At 46.6% G+C, this 27,404-nt stretch overlaps 4 protein-coding genes across 5 annotated transcripts; 2 read left to right on the top strand and 2 right to left on the bottom strand.

The window, feature by feature from the left end:
- Positions 1-577: 577 nt before the first annotated feature.
- On the bottom strand, positions 578-11,194 carry LOC146619519 (nucleotidyltransferase MB21D2). Its single transcript, XM_085371341.1, has 2 exons — positions 10,895-11,194; positions 578-7,468 (listed from the first exon to the last, which is right to left on the bottom strand). The coding sequence occupies exons 1-2, from the start codon at positions 11,133-11,135 to the stop codon at positions 6,204-6,206; spliced, it is 1,506 nt and encodes a 501-aa protein (XP_085227467.1). The 5' UTR covers positions 11,136-11,194; the 3' UTR covers positions 578-6,203.
- A 1,009-nt stretch (positions 11,195-12,203) lies between these two features.
- parlb (presenilin associated, rhomboid-like b) lies at positions 12,204-16,433 on the top strand. The gene is made up of 10 exons (XM_085370510.1): positions 12,204-12,344; positions 13,354-13,570; positions 13,641-13,781; positions 13,862-13,910; positions 13,984-14,079; positions 14,164-14,313; positions 14,397-14,467; positions 14,666-14,767; positions 14,955-15,052; positions 15,655-16,433. The coding sequence occupies exons 1-10, from the start codon at positions 12,268-12,270 to the stop codon at positions 15,791-15,793; spliced, it is 1,140 nt and encodes a 379-aa protein (XP_085226636.1). The 5' UTR covers positions 12,204-12,267; the 3' UTR covers positions 15,794-16,433.
- A 1,000-nt stretch (positions 16,434-17,433) lies between these two features.
- Positions 17,434-21,627, top strand: LOC146619517 (claudin-1-like). Of its 2 annotated transcripts, none has more exons than XM_085371339.1 (6): positions 17,434-17,591; positions 18,616-18,865; positions 19,281-19,445; positions 19,893-19,974; positions 20,069-20,182; positions 20,609-21,627. In XM_085371339.1, exons 2-6 carry the CDS (start codon positions 18,649-18,651, stop codon positions 20,700-20,702), a joined length of 672 nt encoding a protein of 223 aa, XP_085227465.1. In that variant the 5' UTR covers positions 17,434-17,591; positions 18,616-18,648; the 3' UTR covers positions 20,703-21,627. The 2 variants fall into 2 exon arrangements, with proteins under 2 accessions (XP_085227465.1, XP_085227464.1); XM_085371338.1 differs by having other exon boundaries at positions 18,607-18,865.
- Positions 21,137-26,264, bottom strand: chp2 (calcineurin-like EF-hand protein 2). The gene is made up of 7 exons (XM_085371340.1): positions 26,160-26,264; positions 24,288-24,360; positions 23,012-23,092; positions 22,736-22,860; positions 22,597-22,658; positions 21,848-21,970; positions 21,137-21,580 (listed from the first exon to the last, which is right to left on the bottom strand). Exons 1-7 carry the CDS (start codon positions 26,224-26,226, stop codon positions 21,527-21,529), a joined length of 585 nt encoding a protein of 194 aa, XP_085227466.1. The 5' UTR covers positions 26,227-26,264; the 3' UTR covers positions 21,137-21,526.
- Between the last annotated feature and the right edge of the window lie 1,140 nt (positions 26,265-27,404).

Genomic DNA, 27,404 nt, shown 5'->3' with positions numbered 1-27,404 from the left:
ATTGTTCCCCATCAGGTCCACAGAGGGTTAGCTCTCCGCTGATAAACTGCAGGACAGTTTCTGGGCTTAAAGCTGTTGTTAACTGATTTTAAATAAAGTTTTATTTTGTAGGCGTTTTGACACAGTCACATGACCCCACAGAGGTTTCAGGTTCCCCCGTCGCTGATCATCAGTAAATAACTCGTGTTTTCTGTAAATCGGGGATTTTAGCGAGGCTGAGCATCAGCAGTAAAGCCTGCAGCGTGTTTACATGCTGTGGTTATATTTGGACAGTGATGGATAGTTTCCTCTTGGAACGGCGAGCGCTCTGACGGCGGCCAGAAAGAGCTGAGCGCGATCCAAACCCAGCAGGAGGCGAGATGGAGAGAGGAGAGCAGGTGGAGGAGACAGGTGCTGAGGCACCAGGAAGCAGGAGAGAAGAGAAAGGTTAGGAGGAAGCAAAATGAGGCGTTTGAGATGAGCTGTGTGGCGCCGGGCGGCTGAATGAAGCGGACGCAGACGAAGAGTCAGACAGGAGTTATTTTATCAAGTGCTATTTACAACAGTAGTTCCACATTACAGGAGATAAAGTCACTGTGTGCACAAACAGCCTCCGTTCACATGACAGCTCCCTCCATCATACCCGCTCACACAGAGCGAGCTGCTTCCTCTCACTGCTCCCCCCGGTGGTCGAGAGAGGAAGCTGCTTAAAGGATGTAGTGAAGGAATCCACCAGCTCACCCTGCCTGAGGGTTAATTAGACGAAGTGTTTGAGTGTCCGATTGAAACCTTTAGTCTGGATGGTTTTTAAATGTGTCTGAGTCTAAAGTGTCACAGAGGCCATGTGACTTATGATGTCATTTTAACATGAATACATTATTTCAACGGCCTGCGGCACCAACCACGTGCATGACGTCATATTCTCAGAAGATTGAGCATCTTTAATGTAGCGCACACGTTACCTTATGTGTGCCATCATCTGCAAACAAGACTGCATCTCCTTATTCTGTATCCAGAAATTATCACCTTTATATAGAAGAATTAAAGACCATGATTATACTAAATCCCCATTTCTACGCTCAACATTTTAAACTTTGGTCAGCAGGAAGGTTTTTTTATCCATACATGGGAAAAAATTGGGCACACGATAGCAGATGTTCATGTTGTGACCTGACAGTACTGGAAACCGATCACACACACACATGCTGTGTGTAATAAATGTGACATAATGTGCAGACCTGAGGCTTCTTTCTGAAGGTCTTACTCAGGGATGTTCCCCAGGGTTCGATTCAACCTGTTCCTGAGCCCAATTCTGCAGTACGACGCGAGATCATGAACCTGCTCTCGTCCCACAGTGTTGGTGTTTAAATAAATGGAGCAAAGTCGATTAAGGTGGAGTACGTCAAGGCTCTATTATGGGCCCGTTATTTACAGATGTACTCCTCTCAGAGTATCATACGGCCTATTTGATCTATTTATTAATAGATCAAAAACTATATCATTAATATCTGTTGACAGGATTAAATTATGGACTTTCAGATATTCAATAAGATGTCAGATTCTTACTCAGTTCTATGCAGATGATGATCTGTCCTCTACGTAACTTTAGTTATTTGAATGCAGCAAAGCTTTTAGTGTTTTCAATTTACTCTGAGGCTACGTCCACACGTACACGGGTATTTTTGAAAACGGAGATTTTCCGTTTTCGTTTTAAAAAATAATCCCGTCCACACATAAAGGCAGAAATGAAGGAAAACGCTGCTATGAACATGCCAAAGCAGCAGGTGGCGATATATTCCTAACCGTGTAGAAATGTTGGCCAATCAGAAGTCTAGAAGCCTCGGTGGGAAAAAGTAAACAAAGCTGGGGCATAGAAGCAGAACCGAGTCGTATGTGTGGAGGGACAGTAACTGTGTGTATATGTAAGCATTTAAACACTGCAGAGAGTAGAATTAACAGTATTGTAGAAATTCATTTCACCGAAACAATAACGTGGCGCACAGTGTGACGTCAAAAAAGGCGCACACCTTTGACGCTGCGTTTTCTCCGTTTTTCTCGTCCACGCGTAAGCGCAAAAACTGAGTTTTCGAAAATCTCCACCCTGGCCGGAGTTTTTAGAAATCTCCATTTTCAGTGACCGAAAACGGCGTTTACGTGTGGACGAAAGGTGCAAACGCATAGAAAAATCTTTCAAAAATACCCGGGTACGTGTGGACGTAGCCTAAGAATTAGTTCTGGGCTCTCATATCTGAGAACTACGCAGATGATAAAGACATTTCCTTCTTCTTCTATGGTCCAACAAACTTTACTAATAAATAAACAGCTCCCTGTTTAACTTAAATGTCAACCACAAATCCAATAGCAGGTTCGATGTTTGATCCTGAGGCCTCCCGTCTTTATTCTGGTCTCTAACTGTAGTATAATTAAGATAAATAAATCTGTGCAATGCAAATTTTGTAAAACAAATCACATGAGCTAATGAGTCAACTGAAGTGGCACAATCCAGGGTTCAATCGCGAGGCCTTGTTGACCAAATCTTGAATTTTCTTGTTGTTCCCTAAAACTGCAGACAATCGTAATCTGAGTGGCGCCGCCCCAGATTCACTTCTGGAGTGTTTTTCTTCTCAGCCACTCTTCAACAGAATCGATCGCTGTGCAGATGACAGCCTGATTTACTCTGTGGAGGCGAGACTTTCCAAGGTTTGATGCTCATATTCTGCAGTTTAATTTACTTTTCTGATGACACCGAGATGTCAGTTACACTTATTAAGAACTGAAGTTGATGCAGAACTTCATTAACTGTTTTTCCTTTCATGAAATGTAAACTAAGGTTTCATTTTATTGAGAACTTTAGATGTAAATTTGAGAAAGACTCACTGAGGACGTAGAGAGAAATTCAGCTTAAAAGACTTTATAGTGAAATCCAGCGAAGAGCCTTCACAGATGGGGAGGAGCTGCCATCTGAAGGGATACACCCACCCACGTCTACGTTGCATAAAGAAATCCATCGTCATAACAAAGCAGAGCAGCGAGGTACAGAAAAATAAAAACTCACAGTCAAAAGGTTCTCAACAAATAGAGAAAGCAGTAAGGTCAAAAGTCACGGAGCTCAGAAGAACACACTGATTACATTTCCACCGAGCAGGAGAGCGTGGTGCGGCACTTTGATGGTGTGAAAAACCTCTGAGTGGGAGTGTCAGTGCGGGTCTGTGGGGTCGGCAGAGCAGTGTACCGTTCAGCTTTAACTTACTTCAGTGTCTTAATGCTACATGACGTATATGTGCGTTTGTATAAGTGTGTACTTGTTCTGTGTTCACTAATTGCACTTGAGGATGAGGATATGGAGATCGCATTGTCTGCAGACGTCTGCAGATTCTTTTTCTGGTTTTTTGCATTTTCCTGGAAATGTTTCAGACTTTGACAAAAAAACAGAACAAACCTGGGACGACTCACCTTCGGCACAACCAGCTGCGGCTCAAACACGCCGGCGCGCAGTCGCATCCTGAAGGCGGCAGATGTCGCCGATGCTCGTTTACGTCAGGAGATCAAAAATATCTGCTTTAGTGTTTTTAAGCTGTAGTGAGCTGCTCGCATTAGTGCTGACTGCAGTCGCGCTTCAGCTGTCCAATCAGAGCTGAGCACAGGCTCTGACTCTGTAATCAATATTTAGGTTTCACCGAGGCTGAAGCTGAGATGAAGCACATTTTTCTTTTCCTTGTATATAAACACGACACCACAGTGTCTGATGGTCATGTGGCTAAATCTGTGATGATTTGTGCCCCTCAAAAAAAACCCTTGTAGAGGTGGTGGTAATGACATCACAGCACCATCTCATTAGACACATCCCGCAGCCAAGCTGCCTGAGCTCCAAACTGAGGCTCGCCACATAATCGGTGGTTTCTGGAGCCAAACAGCGTTCGCTTACTGCACAGTAACTGTGCCAGAAACCAGCCTGGAGCTCCATCACACCAAACCTCCACCTACAGTTGGAGTGTAAAAAGTCCCAATCGGGATTTGGTCCCAATGTTTTGTGAGCGACCTGAAAGGCCGACGATCACGTGGCGAGCTGGCGGCGCTGAAGGGGAGTCGAACCCTCGACATCCAAACACTAAGAAGCAGCTGCGGAGTAAACATCGGTCAGGTTAGAAATAATAAACTAAGTTACAGTGAAGCTTATTAAATAGTGATCAAAACAAACAAGATGGAGAAAGAGGAAGTGGCGAGCGAGGCCGGTGATATCGAGCCGGATGTGACACGTTACTGACTGCGGTCGCCGTGCAGCAGATTAACCTGAGCAGTAAACAGAAACGCTGCTGTGAGCTTCAAGTCCCAAACTGTTACGCCTCGCTCACACGCACAGGCCCAAAACCCACCACGCCCCCATCAGGACCACGAGCTACGCCATCCGTCTGGATCTGGACCCTGGAATGTCTGGAAGGATTCTGGACTACGCTCAAGCTCATCAAAACAAACTGAAATGAGGAAAACTGGGAAAACATTGCAAACTACACGGGATCCAGGGTGTCTGTCAGAACGTGAGCCTGCGAGCGCGAACGAGATGCAACACCAACCGGCAGCTCAGCCGACTCCATCAGGGGAAGCTGCGTCTTTGGACCAATCACAATCACTGCAGCTCTGCCGGTTAATGAGAACATCTACAGCGTGCACTGCGACCACGCGTTGGTAAAGTGTCACCATCAACTGATATGATATACCGTCATTCGACAGTGAGGAGGACACGGCGTCCGCCATCGAGAGGAAACACGGCGGTGTTTGTTTTTTTTTACATTCTGTGCAAAATCAGACGAAAAGTAGTCGACAAACCATCGTCAGTCTGTTCCTCCTTCTGCCCACACGTCAGAGTTCAGTCACTTTGTTCCTTTTTACAGTTAGTTTCTAAGACGTTAGTACCATCATCGTCGTTCCGCGGTGGGACTAAGACATTCCTCAGAGGGACAAAATCCACCTTCGTCCGAGCTCTGCTGCTTTTGCTCCTCGATGTGAGACTTCAGGCTGTCCGCAGCTCCTGAAAGCGTCCGCCGTCCGATCAGCGAGCTCTGAAATGCTCGACGCCGAGCTGCTGCCAAAACTTGCTGTTTGGTTTGGAAAACGAGTCATTAGATATTTTGAGTAACTTGCTCATAATTATGAAAACCTCGTACTCGTGTCATCACGAGGAACGAGCGCGTGGAGGTGAAGAGCAGCTGACGCTCGCTTCAGTTTTTCTGCACTGGTCAGCATTTAGACCGACCTTCATGACTCCTGCAGTTCTCTGCTGGACAAATGCAGTCCTGCCTCATCAATGATCCATGCACGGATCCAAATATGAATGTGATGATCTCTGAGCCTCAGTAATCACCTGAGGCGTGTAACTTGGAGCTTCATCGTGCTGGAAAACAAACAGATTGTCACCGAATTCTTCCTAAATCGTTGGGAGAAATTCGTCTTTGAGGAGTTTTAGTTTGTCTGGTCTTTAAGGAGCAGGTGGAACAGCTGAAGTCCACAAACTGAAAAGCTCAGGATCAGATCTCCATCGATCAGAATTCGGCTGGTGTCCAACATGAGAACTGCAGAAGGCCTGAAGAGCACGGGTGAACAGTGGAAATGCTGAGTCTTTGCAGAAATAGGATTTATTTATTTATGCTTTGATTGTTCTTCACTATATCACAGAAAAGTAAAAATGAAATAAAAACTGAGGCTTTGGCCACGCCAGCACTGAAATTCCCACATTCGTATCAAAGCAGCTGATTTTAGCCCGGCTCCTCGCTTTCACATCGTTTCTGCCGTCAGAGCTTCAGCGCCAAATTTAAACGACAGCGAGTCTGGCGTGAGACACACGTCACGATTTCAGGAGTTGGTGGACTCGTCTCATTTCCAGGATCCCTGATAATTATATTGAACTACAAACTACGAACACTGGAGCAGCAGAGCCGGCCGAAGGTGGACTTCCATCTCTTCCTTCATTTGTAAAACAACCTGCTGCTGTGCAGCTGTGTGTAAAAGGCATTCAGCAGGTAAAAACCACAGGGCACACAGTGAAAGAGGAGGAGGTGGGGACGGGAATAGAAAAATAAAAAATAAAAAAATTGTGGCAGACACGACAAGACGATCACCTCACTTCACTCTGTGGCAGAGAAACATAAAAAAATTAAAAAAACAAAGTTTCAGAGGAGGTGGGGACAAGGCGAGGAGGAGAAAGGCTGAGAGGGAGGAGGAAGTCAGTCTCAGAAGAACTTGTCATCGATGCGGAAGTGCGGCCGCGTGACGTCGTCCGGGTTGATGAAGACTGAGATGGATTTGCCCGGATTCTCCGTGACGAGCTGCTGAAGCTTCTTGGCCAGCCGGTCGTCGGGCTGGTTCTCTCCGCCGGCGTCGGACTGCGGCGATGGCAGGTTGTTGGTGCTGCCCCGCCACTGCAGTTCCACCGTCAGCCTGTTGGCGGCCTTGGCGTGCTCGATGGTGGTGCGCAGGTGCTCGGCTGGGTCGGAGCGCACGGAGGAGAGTTTGCGGGCGTGCAGCATGGCCGTCTCGTCCAACAGGTGCTCCAGCATGTTGCACTGAGGGATGAAATAGTTGGGGCACATCTTGTTGACGAGGCAGTGCTGCAGGTCGTCGATCAGGCCCAGGAGGAAGTGGGCGGAGAAGTCGTCTTGCGCCAGGTAGTTGGCGGGGAGGCGGTCGCAGGCCCACAGCATGATGCTGCGGAGGTGGTAGGGGCTGATGGCTTTGGGGCGGGACAAGAGCTTGATGATGATGGCTTTGCAGGCCTGGTACGCCTGCATCAGGCTGGACGAGATGCACTTCTTCAGCTGCACCTCGCTGCGGGCGAACGACAGGCGCCACTCGTTCTCCTTGCGGCCTTTGTGGGAGCAGGCGGGGACGAGGTAGAAGCCGCTGATCACCTCCTCCTCGGTGATCTTCCCATCCCAGAAGTGATTCTCCATCAGCCAGCTCTGGGCGACAGCCGGCCACCCTTTAAACGACACCACGGGGACGATGTCGTAGAGCATCCGGCTGCTCCCGACGCCCAGGATGACGGAGATGATGGTGCCGTTCCGCTCCACCTTCTCCACCCTTGGCATTCCTCTCTGCGGCTTCTTCTGCACCTCCAGCAGCACCAAGGAGATGGACTGGTAGAACCAGTCAGCCACCAGTGTTGGGGAGAAGAAGTAGTTGGTGGTGCCGTTGATGTGGTCGACGATGGTGCAGCAGTCCTTCCACTTGTTGATGGTTCCTTCGTCGAAGAGGCGGAGGCTGAGCCAGGAGTGGCCCAGCGCCGAGTGTCTCATGTCCAGGGTCACCGGCTGGTTGCGGTCGTGGAGTTTGAGCGCAGGGACCAGCAGGGTGAAGTCCATGTCGTAGTCTGTGCCGCGGGCGTAGACGCTCAGCTCGTCCAGGTCCATGTCCACCACGCCCTCCCGAACGCCTCCTGACAGGAGGAGGTACTCGTTGGCCACGGGGAGCTTCTGGTCCAACTTCTGGACCATTCCTGAAACAGAGGACGACAAAAAGGATCAGATAAAGATTATGTGTAAAAACGAGCACCACGCACACAAGTGTAACCGGGGGTCAGGATTTAGGCCTCGAGATACTCGTCTTACAGCCAGCTGAGCGGGTTCAGTATCTGACCAGGATGGCTGTGGCTGACCTCAGGAATGTGGACCTGGGAGGAGACCCCGAGGAACCCCCAGGATGCACTGCAGAGATCCAATCTCTTGACTGATTGGCGGAACGACGCAACGTTCCTCCAGATGAGCTGCAGGTCGTGGCCGAGGAGGGCAGGTCCGGGCACGTCTGCTTACAAGATAGACTGACGTCAGAAGCAACTCATTCGTATCTGGATAAAGTTCGACTAACATCGATTTAAAAGCTTCCCCCTGCTGTAATTAAATTCTTTAACGTTGACCGGCGGCTCTGCCGATTCGTCCAGTCTGGTTTTTGCTTTCACAGACGAGGCTGATGTTAAGGTGAGCTTTTAACGAAGTCTGCTTCGTTTGTGTCCAGCTCAGTCTGGATCGGGTCCAGTTTGGCCCTCCTGTTTTCCAGTTCCTTTCATGTCAGGTCTATTTTTGAAGCTCGCTGTGTTTGGAAGCGGACCGCGTGAGCCCCGACGGGTCACTGCGTTCAGCCCCATCGGTCGGGCCGGGCCGGCCTGGACGAGTTTTCCGCTCTGCTGAGTTTAAAGAAGAGGCGCACACACTTCCTGGCTGTCGACTGCATTCCTGCGCTGCGGTTGTTTGGACGCTCGCAGTCTGTCTCTCAGAAACAGTTTCAAATAAATCAGATGAACTCAGCTCGGGGGCTGCTCGTTACCTCGGTACAGAGACGATCCTGCAAATACACACTGTCTTTGAATGAACGTCTCACACTCACTTTATAATTCCTGACTGATTTTCCTTTTTTATTGATTGGATTGATTAAATCTGGAGCATAAAACCGCCTCATCGCTTTTCTTTTGGTCTGTCTGTGAGCTGCAAACAGTGAGCGAGCTGTGAAGACAGGATGGAGCGCCGCTTCCTGTTGGGACATTTTGGAACGCTTGTTATTTCTGTGAGGAGGCGCCGTGTGCGAGCTGGCAGACTGTCAGTACATCTGAGAAAATGAACACTAATGTGAGTGTGCGGCTCTGTCAGATGGACATTTCTGCAGTTTCTGTGTGTGATTCTGTCTTTGTCGTGTGTGTGTGTGTGTGTGTGTGAGTCTTTTTACATCCAGATCTTGGAGGCGCTCCAGCGTCATTATCAAACTCGCATTCCTGCACTCCATCCTCCGCACTTCCTCTCAGGTTCAGTTATGATGAGCTGAGTCCTCTCAGCAGATTTGTGGCCTTTTATTTTGAAAGGTTAGGGCCCCACCGCCTTCAAAATTTTAATTATAACCTTGTAATTCCTGATTTATGTCAGATATTAAAGCTGTGTGAGGTTCATTTTTTCTCCTAAGTGAAATGTGAAGACATATTTACCATTTATATCTTGGCATATCTTCAAAATGCTAAACACAACAAATGTGCTGTAGAGCAATTCAAATAAATTCAAAGGTCAACGTAATAAACTAAAATGTTATTTCTGATCAAACGCTTCAAATGTTACAGAGAAACAAAGTCAAACATTAGATCATCATTTAATAAAAAAAAGTAAATGTTAATACAAACAGAGTATACAGAAATATCTAATGAAAATAATTTTCTTTATTTTCAAACTCTGTCAACTGTTTGTAAACAAACTCTTGAATAAATAAACAAAAACAAACACTGTGCGGAGCGATTCATTGGATTTTAATCTGGATTTTCGTGCCCATGTTCTAACGAACATCATCGAGCGATACAGAAAGTGCACGCTCCACCATCAGAATCAAGAGCTCCTTAAATGAGCACTGAGCACGCACCTGCATGAGCCAATCACAGCTCCTCCCTGCACCTGACCGCAGTGACCTCATACAGGCCATCGAGACAATATTCAGCACGGCAGAAGCTGAAGAGCTCCTCTAAGAGAGTCAGATTTAGCACGAGTGATGTGAACTAAACACGCATTCACAAGGAGTGTTGTGCGTCTGCACCACAAAGCAACACAACTAAATTATTCAGCCACCTGCAAACACACAGCAAACTGCAGGATAATCAAAGCACGAAGGCCAGAAAAATGAGACGGAGGACGCTGACGCAAATCATCTGACATCAGCTCAGCGCGGCGCGCCAGCTTGTACACATGCACTGAAATCACCAACCAATCAAAGAGAGTGCTCAACACAAAGGTCAACAGATGCGTCGTCCCCTCACACAGTTAATTTTTCCAAATCCTGCACCAATATTGGGAATAAACTAAAATAATTTCCACACATGTGCACACAACAAATCAGTTTCCTGGTTGTGCCGCAGAAATCCTACATGCTAAAATCCAAGAATTTCCCCTAGCAGGACCGGAGCTCCGCCTTCGTGGATGAGCTGTTACTACAGTAACCTCACAGCAGCCATGTTATTGGTCACGTGACACATTGAAAATGTTCCAAAAGGCTCCAACAGCACAAACACGGTCCAGAGGTCCAGTTCAGGTGAAGCTGAGCAGTCAGCTAGCAGCTACAGCCACCTGTGTCATCATCCACCCATCAGTCAAAGAGGCCACGCCCCTAATCATATAAACTTTAAGCCTTATTACAGTTTAACCAGGTGAACCCTAAAAACTTTCTTCTACTGTACAGGTGTTACGAAGGAGGACATTATCCACAGAGACAAACAGTTTGTGTATCAGGCTGCAATCATGTTTATTTCTGCTGTACAGTTTTAACATGGGAGTCTATGGGGGACTGACTCACTGCTGCCTCTGCTGGACGTCAGAGGAACTGGAATCTTTTCATTTGCCCCACCGGGTGATGTTTGGGGAAAAAACGGATGATTTATTTCTCGCTGTAAAAGAAATTCGGACAACTAATTTGGCAGAATTTAATCTGACAATTTTAAATATATTTGAGCACATTTGTTCCTCACTGATGCGCTATGTGCGGAAAAAACACCTGCTGGTCGGAGTCCTCACAGCTGGAAGTTTAATATTAGTGAAGATTTGTTTGTTTTTAATATATTTGAAGGTGTGGATGAGGCTGGGATTGTAGTGGGCTTCACCTTGCACTGAGGGTGGTGTTAGTGTCGTCTGTGTTTAGTATTTCCGTATTTGTGCAGCACCTGGAGAAGCTCAGCTACACTTTTATGTTCGTTTTAAACCAAGAAACGAGAAGAAGAGAGGCTAAGAGGATGCATGCGATCCCTAATGCGGTCCAGGTGGAGCAGATGTGCATCACCTGAGCCTCTGCACATCTGGATCACCCCTGCAGCTCCGCGCTCACACCAGCTGAAATAATCAGGTGGAGTCCGAGGATGTTTACCGCAGCCTGGTGTGTGCGTGTGTGTGTGCGTGCGTGTCCTCACCCAGCATGGAGAAGATGAAGTCCTTGGCCGTGTGGATCTCCAGAGCCCGCTGGTCGTCGTACTCCCGCTGGTCGTGCTTGCTGAACTCCTGGATGAGCCGGTTCAGATCCTCCATGCGGGCCGCCGACCTGAAGTCCAGCTCGGGCCCGCCGCCGTGCGGCAGCCTCCCGGCGGCCATGGTGGGGCTGTTCCCGAGGCTGCCCGACGAGCCAGCCCGGCCGGAGAGAGCAGGGGCCGCCATGGTTCCTCCGCGGTCACACGCTGGTTCTGCACTGCCCACGCTGCAGCTGCTCCTCTGTCGCGGACCGAACCGAACCGAGCCAAGGCGAGCCACTCCACAGTAAACACAAGCACCGGAAACCTGCCCCGCTTCCGCCACTCAGCGCTTTCAAAATAAATGCCCCCTAATTAAATTGTATTATCTTATATTATATTATATTATATTATTATCAGCGTTCACCATCTGCTTCCATCTCACCCACCCACCTATCCCAGCACCCTCCTCTGTCACACCAACCCCATGTCTTCCACTGTATTCATGGATCACCTCAGAGGTTTTTCTGTTTTCCTTCTGGCAGCTCCACCTTCAACATCCATCTCCAAACCATGCATCACAGCAGGTCTCGCTATCATCTTTTGAACCTTCTCTTTCACTCTTGGTGCTATTTTTCTGTCGTAAGTATCGGTCATATCAGACACTTGTCTCCTTTCACTCCACCCCGCCTGCAACCTCTACTTCTACCACCTCTCCTGTGCACTGACCCTTCCTTTGGGTGGTTGACTCCCGGGTATCTATCTTCCATACTTCTCTTCACCTTTCCACCTTTCTCCTGCTCATTGCTTCTATTTACTTTCATTCTTCTTCTCTTCTACAGTCTCATCCACCTATACCATACTCTCATCACATACTCTCTGTAGATCCACAAAGACCACAAAGATCCACAGTTCATCACCTTCTGACCTTCTCTATACTTCTCCATCAACACTCTTAAAGTACACTGCTCCTCAGTGATCGCCATTTCTCTTCTTCTCAACCACTCTTTCTCATATCTTCATCTTCATACCTTGTTCTTAAAAATTAGTACCAGAACACTTTTGTATTATTCCTCTGACACTCATTTGCATTTTTTGTGTTTCACTCTGAAAATAAATATCAAATTTCGTTGTATTGACTTTGGCAGCGTTTTACCTTGAAGGTCACAGGCGGATGTTGTGCTTCGTGTTGAGGATTTTGTTTTGTTGATTCAATTGTGTGCAGTATCCGCCTCTGTCCTGCGGGCGTCGCTGACGGTGCCGGAGCTCCTTGGTGACCCGGAAATGAACAACTGCTAGGCGGCCCTTCGGCCGACCTGTCGGGGTCACCGGGATCCAATATGGCGTGGAGGAGCTGCTCCGTCCTGCTCAGACTGACCGGAGATGAAGGCTTACGGAGCTCCGTGAGGGGTGGCAGGTCAGTCCCCACAGGCGGGGGCGAGCAGCCCGTCCCGGGTTACAAACAGACAGATCCTTGCTGCCGGAGTTAGCTCCGTTAGCTTCAAGGACAGTTTAGAATCAACGGGCTGTTAGCAGGTTAACGTTAGCCGCTGCTAACAAGCGGGGAGCTGCCTGGGTGTGTTTGTGTGTTTATCTAATTATCCGGTGATGTAAAGCTGTTTGTCCTATTTAAACACCCCAGTGTGCCCCCTTACATACATGCCCATTACATGCAGTTCTTCCGAAGCTCTTTCAGGTCCTCCCTCCGGCTCAGTGCAGAGGGACGCTGCTTCCGTCGGTGCCCTAAAACCCAGGGGTTAATCTCCTGTGGCCAGCTGACCTGTGCTGCTTTAGGTGGCTTTATTTATAATCCACAAGCAGTCCACTCGGACCCTTCCAATGACCAAAAGTTACTAAATGGATTCAGTGACATAAAACCAGACGTTTGTGGTAAAAATGTTTTTGGGATTGTTGCTCAGTCTGAGGCCGGCTGGTAAAAGGAGACAGCAGCTAATCCTTAGATAATTAAAAGGTTGGCAGGATGTTTATACTCTGACACACTGGTGCATTTACAGTCATGATAAAAAGAAAGTGCACCCACTCTCAGCGGGAAGGTTTTATCTAATCACGGGAAGATGAATTGAGTCGGGTCCTTGGCAGAAGTCTGTACTGCGAAGCAGGAGTTCACCATGGTAACTTGTGCTGTGAACACAACCTGCTCACCACCTACTGACCAATCAAATCTCCAGAAATTACCATCGCCTTTCCTGTGTGTGTGCAGCGTCAGTAATAAATGTAGATTCTTCGATACAACTTTGTTCCTTTGGTTATTTATTAATGATTTTTTCATTTAATTATTTTTGCCTTTTGACAGGAAACAACATTTTTTGTTGTGCTTCCTGTCTGTGGTTGTGGCAGGAGGATGCTGGCGCTTCATTAAAGAGAACTTTTTTTCTCACAGTTGTGATTCCTCGTCTGTCCACCAGGTGGCCTCAAAGCTTCCAGCAGAGATGCGGCTTCAGGAAAGCTGCAAGGAAACCCGAGTCCAAGAAGGTGGAAGAGGAGTTAGGCCCCGCCCACAGCGAATCCTCTGAAGCCGCGGCACAGCGCCGGACCCCCGCTCCTCACTGGGACCATCAAGCTCCACCCAGTCCCCCACGCGCCTTCGGCCGGCTCGTCAGGCCGCTCGTCTTTACCATCGGGGTAGGTGATGTTGTTTCGGTGGCGATGACGCCGCTGATGATGTCACGGACAGGTGTTGACTCCATGTCAGTTTACAGGCTGCTCCTTTGGCTCGGCGGCCATCTGGCAGTACGAGTCCCTCAAGTCTCGAGTGCAGAGCTACTTTGACGAGCTGCGAGCCGATTGGCTGGAGAAGGTGCGACCTCAGAAACGAGGAGACATCCGCAAAGAGGTGAGGGTTCGACGTCATCACCTGTAACCAGGCTCCACCCACACTTTGATCTGAGTCTTAATTGGCTGTCTGTGTTTTAGATCAACCAATGGTGGAACAGCCTGAGCGAGGGCCAGAGGACGGTAACAGGTGAGTCAGTGCTTACGAGCAAAGCGCTGAACTTTCACATGGGGGTTGCTGGATTGAATTTATTTTTTCCCAGGGATCATTGCTGCTAACGCCATCGTGTTCTGCTGCTGGAGAGTGCCGTCTCTGCAGCGCTTCATGATCAGATACTTCACCGCCAATCCGGCCTCCAGTGAGTCTCGCCACCGCCGCCACGATTCGTTCAGGGTCTCCGATTGAGCCTCTGTAACTGTGGCTGTTTGTTGTTGCCCCGCAGGGACTCTGTGCTCTCCCATGATTCTCTCCGCCTTCAGTCACTTCTCGTTCTTCCACATGGCGGCCAACATGTACGTCCTCTGGAGCTTCTCCACCAGCGCCGTCTCCATGCTGGGCCGAGAGCAGTTCATGGCCGTGTACCTGTCGGCAGGTGCTTTTCACTGTGGTGTAATCTCTGAGATTATCTGTGTTTGTTTATGAGTGTGACGTTGATTTTATTTCTTCCGTTTTCAGGTGTTATTTCTACGTTTGTCAGTTATGTGTGCAAGATGGCCACGGGGAGGTTCGGCCCATCTCTCGGAGCGGTGAGTGACTGCTTCACAGGTCAAACTGTACCTCGCTCAGAGTCACGTCTGTTTTATGGTTTTATTTTAGAGGACGTGTAGATTTTAGGAGGTCAGTGCGAACACACTGATGTGATTCTTTTGAGCGATTTTCTTTGGTGGACGTCTGTAAATGTTCTCAATAAATAAACAGCCTGAAGTTCCTGTTTCTGTTTTCAGTCTGGCGCCATCATGACCGTCCTCGCTGCTGTTTGTACCAAAATACCTGAAGCCAAACTGGCCATCATCTTCCTCCCCATGTTCACCTTCACCGCTGGCAACGTAAGACCCCGCCCACCCCTCTCCTCGCCCAGTCTACCTGGACAGAGATCTCTTTTTCATCTTCTGCATCAGCCCACCTGCAGCTGCTGCACATCTGCAAGCTGCTTTGAAACCCACCTGAGCTTCAGCTCCTGCTGCTGGCTTTGACCTGACTGAACTCGCGCTCTGTTTCCGTGTCTGTCTGCAGGCTCTCAAGGCCATCGTTGCCATGGATACCGCAGGCCTGGTGCTTGGATGGAGGTTTTTCGACCATGCTGCTCATTTAGGAGGAGCCATGTTTGGAATGTAAGTTAGCAAGTTAGTCGATTTTTTATTTATAAAGGTTCATTTTTAATTTTCTTTGTTAATTCACAGAGAAGTTTTTTTTTTTTACCTTCTTACAGTAATTTTCTATATTAGATGGTGGGAAAAAAACAGCTTTTCTGTCACTTAATTGTTGAACTTAATTACTTAATCACGTTGGTTTAGTGTGAGTGGCCGTGGGCGACGTCTGTATCCATAGGAACAGCTGTAAAATGTGGAAATACAGTTAAAAGTACAAAATTGATGGCTTCCTTGACATTTTCCAGAGCCAGACTGCAGTCTTTTCCGGGCCGATTCTGGTCCCTGGAACTTATGTTTGACCTCTCTGGATCAGATGGTTAATAGGTAGAAGCGGAAGTGTGAAGGCAAAGCTGTCGATTTCCTGTTTGTGTTCCTGAGTGAAGAAAAGAGCGAGACTGTAGACACGAGCTGTAGAAAGGGAGCCCGCCGAGGAGGTGCAGCGGGACCAGGGCCTCCTCGCTGACGTGTTTTGGACGTTGAAATATTTGGAAAACAGATTTATTCTGTTTTGTGACGACGTTGCAGTGACGTGTTTTTAATCAGACTTGTTCTTCTCTCCTCAGCTGGTACGTTCTGTTCGGCCACGAGTTGATCTGGAAGAACCGAGAACCTTTCGTCAAACTTTGGCACGACTTCAGAACTCGAAGGGGACCGGGAGGAGGAGAAGGCGGCGGCGGAGGGGACCGAGGAGGCGCCATTTAGGACGCTGAAACGCAGAGAATGAAGGAAATAAAATGCTAACGTAACATGTAAAGATGTATAAAATGTACAGAGAGAATCACGGAGCCCGGGCACAGGCCGGAGTCGAAGTAAAGACTCGTACTTGTATTTATAAAACATGAACGATTCCATTGTTGTCTCCTCGCCTGCTTTTGTTTACAGTTTGATCAGAGACAAAGACAAACGCGGCACAGAGGTTTACAGCAACGACCTGTCGGCTGATCGTGTGACAAACAGCCCAGACAGAACCAGTCAGAGGGACTTTTTGCCTCAAAAATCTGTAAAAGACTTAAAAAGACAACTGAGGGATTCTTAAAGAGCTCCACCTACCTCAGGTGAAACTTCAAACCCCATCAGGACGCCGTGTCTGAAACTAGAGTCTGGCTGCTGCTGCAGAACGAACCGGACGACTGAACAAACACCGTGTTTGCCAAACAGGCTGAAGTCCACCAACAGATCAGACTGATGGTGTCAGAGCGCGATCTGAAGGGTCGTCACGGAGAGCGTCATACGCCTGCTGCGATTGGCTCACAGCTTTAATAAAGCCCTGTGATGCTCGTGGGTTTAACTTTCTTAAAATAGACTCGATGATATTTGTGTTGTGGAAAAATAAACTGATCAAAACCTGATTTTCTGAGATTTATTCAAAGTTTAAAACAAAGGGACCAAAAACAATGCAGCACCAACATCAACAAGTAAACAAAATACTAACAGCTCCTTTATAGCCGTTGTCTTGATGCAGTCTTTGTTCAGCTGTAGGGACCTGTTCCCACAGTCGTGTAGCAGTGGTCTGATAATGACGGCAGAGCTTCACACTCATTCTTTGTTACAAACCAACAGCACGCAGAGAGGAGAGCAGCTGAAGCGCAGCACACCAGAGCTTGTGACACATTATTTTGGTTTTTGAAATCGATGAATGAGACAGAGATGAACACTGAACACCTCAAACTAAAGAAAAGGCCGACCCTCGCTCAGAGACTCGCACTTTTTTAATGTCTCTTTAATAAAATGCACTCATTCAAACCTTTTACCTGATTCACAACTGAGATCAGACATGAGTGTGCACATCTGTGAGACCTCGGTGATGCTGAATGATCTGTGAGGGATTTAGAGCAGCACAGAGGTTCTTATTTCATACAAACAACATATTCCCACATCCAGAGAATCGGAGTATTAAACTCCACATCTGTCAGCAGCTGAAAACATCTGGAGCTTTTCAAACCAAACACTTGACGAAGGAGGTGCGAGGTGTGCGAACCCTCTGGTTCCTGAGGGAACATTTGCCGTTAAAATCACCGCAGCTTGTTTGCAGTCGTCTTACTAAAGCAAGGACGGACTTCCCAGATAAAAGATCACCTGTTGTTGGTCCTCTTGTATGTCAAAGCCTTACAGAGAGAAGAGCTGCTGCAGCAGGATAGGAAACCTGCTGTTTTCAGTTTATCAAAAAGGCTCTGAAGGACTTTTAAACCACAGGTTTCCTTCTTTTGGTATATTTTGTCCCACTCCTGCATAGAAGCAGGGTTTTATCTTTGACGGCTGAAACCAGCTCATCACAAACGGTGGGAGGTGAAACTGGGATTCCTGAATGTCGATACTGATGTGTGTTTAGAGACGGTTTGGCCTTTCCCAGAGTTCATCGACCCTGAACAGCAGCAGACCTCAGAAGATCAGACCCGCTTCAAACCGCCGCGCTTCACATCGCAGACACAACCTGAGCGACGCCTGCAGAGACACAAACCCTGGAGAAGGCCTTTCTGCAACCTCCAAACCTGTGCCGACGGTAAGAACCGATCCATCAGACTCCAGCCGTCAAACCTTTAGCTGCACTTTAGCCTTTAACAACTGGCTCAGGTGACGTGTGCGTTTCGACAGGTCTGTACGGGTGAAACTGAGCTCCACGTCTCCTCTGCGGCAGATAGTTCCTATTTTCAAATGAAACACGATAGTGGGGATGCACACTCTGCTGGGACGGATACGTCCTCTTTGTTCATCTCCCTGAAATTCGTTTCTTTAGCTCAAATGGCCTCTACAGTCACCACATCCCAATCCAGCAGAGCACCTTTGGGGTGTGGGAAATGGGAGATTCACATCGTGGATGTAAAATCCCCGAGGAATGTTTCCAGCACCTCGTTGAATCTGAGACACGAAGAGCGAGAACAGTTCTGAAGGAAAAATGTGTCCGACCTGTACTAGCAGGGTGTATATAATAAAGTGGCCAGCGAGTGTAAATCACACAGTGTCCCAACAGTGATACTTTTACTATAATCACTGATGAAATCCTGTTACACGTGTTTGGAGTCACACCGAGACGGGAAATCGTAGTTGACTTTGAGTCGACCGCCTGCATTTGAGTTTGTGTTTTACAAACTGGCTCGGATCTTCCCACAGTGAGCTCGTGCACCACGTCCATCAGCGGTGATTTACTCTCTGTGCTGCAGGCAGCTCAGAGTAAACTCTGTAAACACAGAAGTCAAAGCTGCTCTTTGGACTTTGGTCCACGTCACTGATCCGAGTGCTGTTTTCCTGTGTTATGTTCTGTTAACGAAAATAGAAAAAATACACATATATCTTTAGTATCAGCTCCGAATATTATCTGAGTTCTTGAAGAAGTAAAAAATAATATTAAACACAACATTTAATACTACGTTGATTGGTGAGCTTAATTTCAGCTTAATTTCAGTCACTGATACTTCATGGATGTGTCAGATGTCACACGGCCCGAGAGCAGAGCCCTGAGGAACTCCACAAACTCCACAGCTCGTGCCTCCTCCTTCTTCAAAATCATCTGTTTCCAGGTGTTCCAGGTGTTCCAGGTGTGTGCGGAGACGCTGAGCAGAATGGCGGTGGGCCTGCAGATTGTGGGTCTGTTTCTGGGCGTGGTGTCCTGGTGTCTGCAGTCCAGCTGTACCTCCAACCAGGTGTGGAAGATGAGGAGTCAGTCGGAGTCGGTTACCACCAGCCAGTGGCAGTTCGAGGGCCTGTGGATGAGCTGTGCTGCCACCTCGTTGGGGTCCATCCAGTGCAGCAAGTTCAAGACGGTGCTGGGACTGTCGGGTGAGAACGGCTGCTTCGTAATCATCAGCAGCTATTATGGAGTTATGATGATGGCTCAGTCGGAGCACAGGGAAAGGTCCACAGCAAGGACAATTATTTTTCATTCATTGATGAGAGCATTAGTTTTGGAAAAAAACTCATCTCTGTTTCTGCCTGAGAGCTGAGACAGAAATAAGAGAGGTCATATATCTTATTTATAGCGAGTTCTTATCTTTTGCTGCCCAAACAAAGTAACAGCTTGTTCATGAACTTTAATGAGTCCCATGAGGACAATGTTGCTTAATGTTGTGGGAACTAGATGATGGCTTGTTCCCACAAGATAAACTGGGTTTATAAAAAGGGAAAAGACATCTGCAAAAACTGTAAAGCTGTGCGACGAGGAAGATGTTCATTTACCTGTAATGATGCTTTGCAGCTCACCTGCAGACCTGCAGGGCTCTGATGATCCTGTCCCTGCTCTGCGGTCTGACCTCCATCATCGTCTCCGTGCTGGGACTCAAATGCACCAAACTCGGCAGAACGCCCGAGCAGGTCAAAGCCAAGATCGTCCTGAGCGGAGGGATCCTCTTCATCCTGTCGGGTACGAGGCTTCGGGACTGGAGCAGAAACAAACCCCAAACCTGTAAAAAAGCAGCGTTTTCGTTTTGTTTCTCCTTCCTGCAGTTCAACCTGCACAAACTGGAAGCTGCAATTTCACTTGTTTCAAATTATGGCTGTCGTACAGGAAATGTCGACGTAGACAGAACATGTAAATGACGACATACAGTCTGTGTTTGTGCTATGATCAGAACTTCACGGGGAGTGTTTCTTTGTGGAAGAAGAAATGGTGATATTTAGAGAACAGATATCGCTGCATGTGCACATCAGTATTCAGGATGGAATCATCTTTATTCCTCATTTAACTGAAAACAAACATCTAAAAAATATTCAGATTAAAACGAGGCTTTTGCAAAGTTCTGGGATCTGTGGAGACACCGGAGCTCGAGCAGCTGGAAACTGAATCCTGAGCTTCTGTGTTTTTCTTCAGGTCTCTTCACTCTGATCGCCGTGTCCTGGTACGCTGCCAGAGTCATCAACGACTTCTACGACCCGCTCTACGGAGGAGTCCGGTGAGCAGCAGTGTGTGTGTGTGTGTGTGTGTGTGTGTGTGTGTGTGTGTGTGTGTGTGTTCCTGCTGCTGAATCTTTAGAGTTTGTGCTGCAGGTTCGAGCTGGGTACTGGTCTGTATCTGGGCTGGGCAGCCGCTGGTCTGGCCATACTGGGAGGATCTATGCTTTGCTGCTCCAGTAAGACTACTCCCTCCAGCCCACCTGCTCGGTAAACATACACACCCATCATCGTCTCCTTATTTAATGCTCAGTAATGACTTCTAAGTTTGTATCAGGCTGTAAAGATGCTCATTTCTAAAGTAAAGTTGGTCATTTTAACACGGGAGTCTATGGGACTCCCTGCTGAAGCCTCTGGTGGACGTTAGAGGAACTGCAGGATTCATTGTACAGATGTTATCATAAAGAAGAACGAAAAAGAAAGAAAATGAAACGCTGCAAAGAGTGTTGAGTAACTGACGGTTTTGCATATTAGTGAAGCTTTTGTGCAGGTGAGAGCACTTCAGGTAACAGACGAGCTGACGACCACAAATCTGATTATATAAAGTATGTATATAGTTTAAAAAGTTGGTGAGCGAATCTGTTTCATGTACATCGCTGTTGCTCCGCCCTCTAACCTTCATCTGCTCCCCTGCAGGCAGTTTTCTTACTACTCCACCACCGGCCAAGGTCGGAGCATCTACAGAGCAGCTCCGGCCTCAGACGCCAGCGGCTCCAAGGCTTACGTCTGAACCGACCGACCTCCACCGTCCTTTGTTAGGCTCGTGCTGTTTTCTGAAACATGGAATCGCCTCAGAATCACACTGCAAATAAAAGGTCTCCTGAAGCTGTGTGGCCAAGCAGTACCAAGTGTGTCCAAGAGAGGGCGCCACAGGGAATCGCTCTCAGAACTTCACAACAGATCAATTTATTTATTAGGTTTTGCTGTTTCAATTGAAAACACTTTGTGGTTCATTTACATTTGACTTTTATTAATCACATTTACCTGTATGTTTGAATTAATTTCACATTATTAATTTTCTATAGTTAACTTCAGTTTACCTTTTTTAGGATATTAAAGAGAGGAAAGGTTATCATCTAACTAATCATGCTGACAGATCTGTGTGCAGTTTCCAAATGTGACGTTGCAGAGAAAGAAACACGTGTGGTGAAATGAAACTGAGAGAATAAAGATGTTTATTAATGCACACAAAGCTAGAAACCTACTGACAAATTCAGCCTTTAGATTCATGACATCACTGATGAACAGACATTAATTAAACGTTAAATAAAACGATCCATTAAAAGGTTTGAATAAAACTTTATTATTTCCCTTTTTAAGACTGTTAACATGTCGCAGGTGTGTTCAGGTGCGTGACTGCACTGTGCTGCTTGTGTGCGTGCTGGCTCACGGGAACGCTGATGAACACTACAAATCCAGCTGCAGCCCAGCGTGCACAGCAGTAACATCAGTCTATCCACCAGATCTCCAGTTTGGTTTGAGAGCTGATCTCAACCTGCAGATGTTTCCTGCTGGGATCTTTGTGCTGATGTCAATTCTTAGCAGGTTGTGTCTTTATTTCAGGAAGCTGACGCTCATCTTGGTATCAATGTCCATTTTCTCCAGTGACTGAAAAACAAATGAACACAACAATAATTTTTTAAATAAATTTGATTTGAAGAAAGTCCCTCCTCCTCCTCCTCCTCCTCCTCCTTCTTCTTCTTCTTCTTCTTCTTCTGTTTCTCAGACAGAAATAAATGCTGGTCCTAAATCATGTGTGAGCTTTGAGAGGTGTTTGAACCACCACACACAGTATATTTTATACATTTATTATTGTATTTGTGTGAGAGCCCAGATTTTTGATCAGATGCAGCATGAAGCAGGTAAGAGTCTCACCTTTTTGAACTCGTCAAAGGAGATGGCATCATCTTTGTCGAGGTCGGCCTCCTGAATGGCTCGCTCAGCTATGCTCTGCAGCTGCTCCTCGGTCACCTGCAGCCCCAGCATCGCCCGCAGAACCTGAAGGACGCAGGACACAAGTATTAATAATGTACCAACGATGCTGATCGAAATCCTCTCCGAGACCCGTTTTTCTGCAGAACTAAAGAACATGCGAGTGGTGGACCCTTCTATGCAGATGACACACGATTATTTTTCTGATTCTAGAAAACTAAAACTAGCTTAACGCCACAGAGGATTTCTTTGAGGGCAAGCTGGGCCAAGCAACTGTTTTCCTCTAGTGCAAGTCCACAGCAGCTCCATCTGCTGTGGGAAACACTTCGGAAATAAGGGATCAGCCAAAGTACCTGCTACTTCTTCTTTTCTAAAATAATAATCACCCCAGTGGGCTAGCTTTATACTGTAGGAGGGGCTCGGTAATGTTTTCTTTCAGCTAAATAAAAATTCTTCTCTCACTTCCCTCCATTCTGCAGCCATGCAAAAACCCCTGATCTTAGCCAAATGTGAGTATGAGCTCCTGCGTCCTGGTTGCAGGTGTGTAATTTGTGCAAACAATGAAGACCTGACTGACAGCCCCACACACCAAAGACAGACTGCACAGGAGAGTCTCTGTGCATGGGAAGGAACTATGAACTTGTCAGCGATGAGGAGAAGAAATGAAAACTCTCAAATAAGTGGACACAGACCTGAAGAAGCTCCTCTCTGGAAATCTTCCCATCTCGGTCCAGATCGTACAGCTGAAAGGCAACTGAGCAGCTTCTACATTATTTTCTTTATTGTACGCAAAGATAAAATAAAAGACAGAACAAAGTGACCTGGACTCACATTTGAGCTTCCTGGTCCTGCTGCTGGGGAGCTCTTGCTGTGTTCCTTCTTTGTTTCGGTTTCTGTCAGTTGGACGGAAATGAGCCAGAATCCGGACAAAGGAGGAAAAGTCCACGGTATCCTGTCTGGAGAGAAATACTTCCTGTTTACCCTTCACAGTGTCACCTGACCAGTGCCTGAGTCTAGACCTCTGCAACTCAAATGAGTTGATGTGACAGTCCTTGCTCTGTCAGTGCAGAAACAAGTGATTCCTGTGATAACAGCAGGCTGTCGTACCCCGAGGAGAAAAAGGCTTCTATGATTCTGCCTCCGATGGGGTTCATGGCCAAACCTCCGAGCGCTTCAAAGTCGTCAGGGCTGCGATACAGAAGGAGACAGACAGTCAGAGGCTCTGGGACACTGACGTCCCTCAGAGTCTCACAGGCTTTGTTTTAAATCTTTAGATTTTTATAAAGAAACACGACCTGTTTGTTTTTCTGCAAAGGTTTCACTTTCAGCCTGCATGATGTTTAAGAGCGGTCATATTAAAGCAGGGTTATTATAGTTAACTCAAACTTAACTAAAGATCAAAACTAGATGTGAAAAAACATTTTAAACTAGACGTAAACAAACTTCCTGAAAGGATTTCATGAACTTAGAAACTAAACTTCTGATAGAGAAGAAGTTTTAGACTTTGATTAAATGTTATCACTGTTTGTGTGATGAGACTTTGACGGACGCTGAATGTCCTCAGGACTGTGAGTCGCTGCTTTCCAAAGGTTGTATAGTTTTATATTTTCTGGACCAATTTTCCTCAATCATGCCTCTCACGTATGCCCTCATTACATTATTACTTAAAAAGACTAAAACTAACATTAATAACACTAAAAACTAAAAGTAAACATTTTGAAACAATGAAATCTAAACTGAAAGGAAAAAAACTGCTCTGGAAAAACCTGAAGCTAAACAAAAAGCCAAAATGAAATGAAAGTATAGCTCTCTGTCTTCATCTCAAATGGGTTGGCGTTCGGGCTTTGGAGCCAGCAGACATTAAAGAGTTACCTGACACAGTCACAACAGTGACTCTGAATTCATCCTGTTGACACTTTGTGTGGCCGCTGATGTTTGGACACATCAGGGAAAGAGATCCTGAAGATGAAGGTGTTGAACTGGTTTGGATCAGAGTCTAGTCCTCCAGCTTCCTGTTTCTCAGAGCGACCTGATGAAGTTTATGTCTGGTCTTTGACCAGGTCACACAGCGTTTCGGCAGGTTGTCTAGAAACATCTTTGGGAACTTTGCAAAGTTGTTTTGTTTTGTGTTGTTTCGAGTTAAGTGTTTGAAGTATCTTGAATGACTGTTTCTTCATGTTTTCCCGTGACTGTGAGATTGGGGGGAGCGCTGCTGCAGCAGTGTTACATATTTCTGACGCAGACGGATAAAACTAAATAAACTAAATAAACTCATCTTCAGGCTTATTTCATTCTGGGATGTTTTTTGGGGAAACAAACAAACCCTATAAAAACATTATTGTTATTAAGCTGGATGATGATTGTGAGCAGTGCGTCCACACACCTGAGGTATCCTCTGTTGTCTCTGTCCAGACTCTCAAACCTGTCGTGCAGACGGAGGAGATGAGCAGACGAGACTGAAACAGACACGATTTGTTCTTTACTCAGAGTAAACTTTAACAGCTCAGTCAGTCTTTGCAAATACTTGCTGAGGGAAGAAGTATGACTGTCTTCAACAGTAACTTGTATGTCGATACCTCAAATACACCAGAGGTTTGTTTGCAGTATCCAGGGTGTGCATATATTAAATATATTATGTAATCGCTCAAATGGGTCGAACAGGTTTGAGCAGAAATCCTGTGACATCAAAATTAAAGGAGAAGAAATTCAAATAAAGGAAACCAAAAAGAAAAGATCAAAAACGAATAGCTTATGGTCCCAAAGTAAAAGAAATAATAATTATATGTAATTATATTTCTTATTACGAAAAACTAATGTTTCATCTGGGCTTAATCAGCCATCGAGCACAGTCGTGTTTATCTGCCCACAGCGTCCTTATCAGCGAGGACAGTTCAGGGTGTTGCCACGGAAACGCACACAAACAGCCGACGATGAGCTCACACACGGGAAACAGCAACAACTCACACCGTCGCCGTTACAGTCTCACATGAAAGCTGAAAGTGATGTTGAGTCCCCCCCCCCCACACACACACACACATTTCCTATTGACAATAACTGTTTTGGGGTTTTCCCAATAAAGAGATCAAGACCCCACGATGGGAGAAATACGAGTACACGCACACACCCAGCATTGACATTAAGCCAAACTCTGACATTTAATGACTGATTTTGTGGTTCAAACAAACAGACTGTGTAGAGACATTTAAGTGTGTAATATATGTATGAGGTGTATGGCACACATGCTCACACATTTAACATTACAGTAAATATTGGTCTGAATTCAGCACTTTGGAGAGAGCTTAAACTGGGCAGGTGAATCGTAACCCCGCTGAGCTTTTAATGAAGCTGCAGATTTTACCATCAGCACCTTTAGAGCCTCTGAAACGATTGTCTTCTTAAATTTACGGTTAAAAGAAGAAAAATGTTCACATCCTGAAGTTCAGCTCGTTGTTAGGGGTACACCTCGCTGGTACTTCAGCGTGATGTTCAAGTTTGAGATGATTTGAATTTATGACATGGTGCATTATCCTGCTCAGAAGATGGTACACAAAAGCATGGACGAGGACAGCGACAGGACTCAGGTACGTGGGCGTCAGCTGGCACATCTGGAAAGGCTCCATAAGCGCTGAAAGGTGTAAAGTGTTGTCAGAGCAACATCTGCTCCATGCAGATGTTTCTCAGGAAGGCCTTTGTGTTTGAGCCGGATGAACTGCAGACTGCTTCTATAACAGCCTCACGGCTTCAGAGGAGCAGAGGAGCCTGCAGTCCAGACCTCTGACCAGCTGACAACATCTGGAGCATCATGAAAGCAGCAAGAGGACGAAGCAGAGCCAGGACTGCTGAGCAGCTGGAATCCTCCATCAGACTGGTGTTAGAGAGCAAACATGGACCTGTCCTACTTTTACAGACGTGTCGCTGCATCATGTTCACAAGGAGCTCATATTTTTATCACCATGGTTCATGTTCACAGTTTCAACATTTGTTATGTTTTTATGTTCAGTTATGAATAAAATCTGAGTCTATAAGATTCTGTGCTTGTAATTACAGGCTGATCACAGCTGGAAACCTGCCTCGGTCAGCTGTGTTTAATGTCTCCCAGCTGCCTGTCGATGTGTGCTTGTACATACATGTTGTAAAAACCTGAGATATTAAAGACTTTTAACTGCTGTAAACTTTATCCCAGGCTCGTCTGTTCTCTCCTCTCTAGTTTTCCTCAAACTTGCTTCAGATGCTTCAAAGCAGAAAAAACACTCACATCCGGTTTGGCGCATGAGCTCCTGGGCGTTGGGGATTTTGTTCCTGCTGGAGCTGCTGGAGCCCATCCTGCTGCCGGTGTCGCTGCGTAAACCCAGACTTTCAGTTGCTGCAGTTCAAGCCCGATGAATTTATCTCTGCGCTCTGACCGAGGTGTACGCTCGCGCCCACTGCTGACATACAGACCAGCCAATCACCGCTCGCCAAGAACCACACTCTGATCAGTGGGAGGTCCATAAACACATCCACCGTACGTCTGTGCTCTGAGAGATAACTGCTGCAGGAGATAAAGAGCAAATTCAGTTTGAACGATTGAGGATTATTTCAAAGATATGTGACGGCTTGACCCACACCTCCCCTCCCACATCCGCACAGACCCCCCTGAACTCTGTTTGAGTAAGCCGTTTACAAGTATTTCCTGAAGTGGGGTTGCACACAAAGCACTGATATGTACAGCAAGAAGAAACAGTTATCTCGTAGGCTTTTGTTTGGCTGTCACAAAAACATAATCTGGGAAACCACCTCCAGACAAAGACTTCTGTCCTAACCAGGACCCTGAAGACAATGAGTACAAATGGTGACGAGTAACAGCTGCTGCTCAGATGTGCTTAGAGAGGCTGATAATGTTGGTGGCATTTTTGTGTCATGAAATCAAATAGAAGCAAGTCTGTAAAGTGTGACGGAGAGAAAGACTGTGAGGCTGAGTCTGCAGGAAGGAGTCGGTCCGGCCCTACACACCGATCCAAACTAACTGTGACAGCTGCTTCAGAGCTTTGAGGGAAACGGCTGCTCTGATCTTCAAACCGAATAAACACGTCGGTCCATTAATGAACACTAGATGGAGCAGTTTCCACATATATGTGCACAGCAAGAGCGCTCACAGTGGTTGGACTTTCTGCTCATGCAGGTCATGAGTCTGCAGATTCAGGTGTCTTTAGAGTGCACGCTGACACTGTGTGAGAAGTATTACATACATTTTATGACACCCTGTAATGTAACTGTAATCAGATTTGAATTTCATGTAATATTTAGAATTTTAACTTTAGATATTTAATCTTTTTTTCACTGTTTATCTTCCAAAATGACACAAAAGTCAAAGAAAAGTGTCTGAAAGTCGAAACAGAACTTAAAAAATCACTGCCACTGCAGACGCCCCGTCATGACCTCACCTGACCTCACCTGACCTCACCTGACCCTGTGCATCTCCCCTGATTGAAAACTCTAACTTGATTTTGAGCTTGATGAT

The sequence above is a fragment of the Diplotaxodon limnothrissa genome, linkage group LG14 (assembly GCF_057381915.1).
Source record: "Diplotaxodon limnothrissa isolate DT_005_m linkage group LG14, D_limnothrissa_male_GT1.1, whole genome shotgun sequence".
NCBI lineage: Eukaryota > Metazoa > Chordata > Actinopteri > Cichliformes > Cichlidae > Diplotaxodon > Diplotaxodon limnothrissa.
Note: the sequence above shows the minus strand (reverse complement) of the source record. Positions and strands in the feature narration are given on the sequence as shown.

What these genes read in the sequence shown, in the direction of transcription:
- chp2 (XM_085371340.1), bottom strand. Translation starts at nt 26,226, where the DNA reads ATGGGCTCCAGCAGCTCCAGCAGGAACAAAATCCCCAACGCCCAGGAG. An exon ending in GAAGCCTTTTTCTCCTCGGG is followed by an intron (nt 22,861 to 23,011) that starts GTACGACAGCCT and finishes ATTTCTCTCCAG; the next exon opens with ACAGGATACCGTGGACTTTT. An exon ending in CAGGACCAGGAAGCTCAAAT is followed by an intron (nt 22,659 to 22,735) that starts GTGAGTCCAGGT and finishes GAAGCTGCTCAG; the next exon opens with TTGCCTTTCAGCTGTACGAT.
- parlb (XM_085370510.1), top strand. Translation starts at nt 12,268, where the DNA reads ATGGCGTGGAGGAGCTGCTCCGTCCTGCTCAGACTGACCGGAGATGAA. An exon ending in GAGGAGACATCCGCAAAGAG is followed by an intron (nt 13,782 to 13,861) that starts GTGAGGGTTCGA and finishes TCTGTGTTTTAG; the next exon opens with ATCAACCAATGGTGGAACAG. An exon ending in TCACCTTCACCGCTGGCAAC is followed by an intron (nt 14,768 to 14,954) that starts GTAAGACCCCGC and finishes GTCTGTCTGCAG; the next exon opens with GCTCTCAAGGCCATCGTTGC.
- LOC146619517 (XM_085371339.1), top strand. Translation starts at nt 18,649, where the DNA reads ATGGCGGTGGGCCTGCAGATTGTGGGTCTGTTTCTGGGCGTGGTGTCC. An exon ending in GATCCTCTTCATCCTGTCGG is followed by an intron (nt 19,446 to 19,892) that starts GTACGAGGCTTC and finishes GTTTTTCTTCAG; the next exon opens with GTCTCTTCACTCTGATCGCC. An exon ending in CCCTCCAGCCCACCTGCTCG is followed by an intron (nt 20,183 to 20,608) that starts GTAAACATACAC and finishes GCTCCCCTGCAG; the next exon opens with GCAGTTTTCTTACTACTCCA.
- LOC146619519 (XM_085371341.1), bottom strand. Translation starts at nt 11,135, where the DNA reads ATGGCGGCCCCTGCTCTCTCCGGCCGGGCTGGCTCGTCGGGCAGCCTC. An exon ending in CTTCATCTTCTCCATGCTGG is followed by an intron (nt 7,469 to 10,894) that starts GTGAGGACACGC and finishes CCTCTGTTTCAG; the next exon opens with GAATGGTCCAGAAGTTGGAC.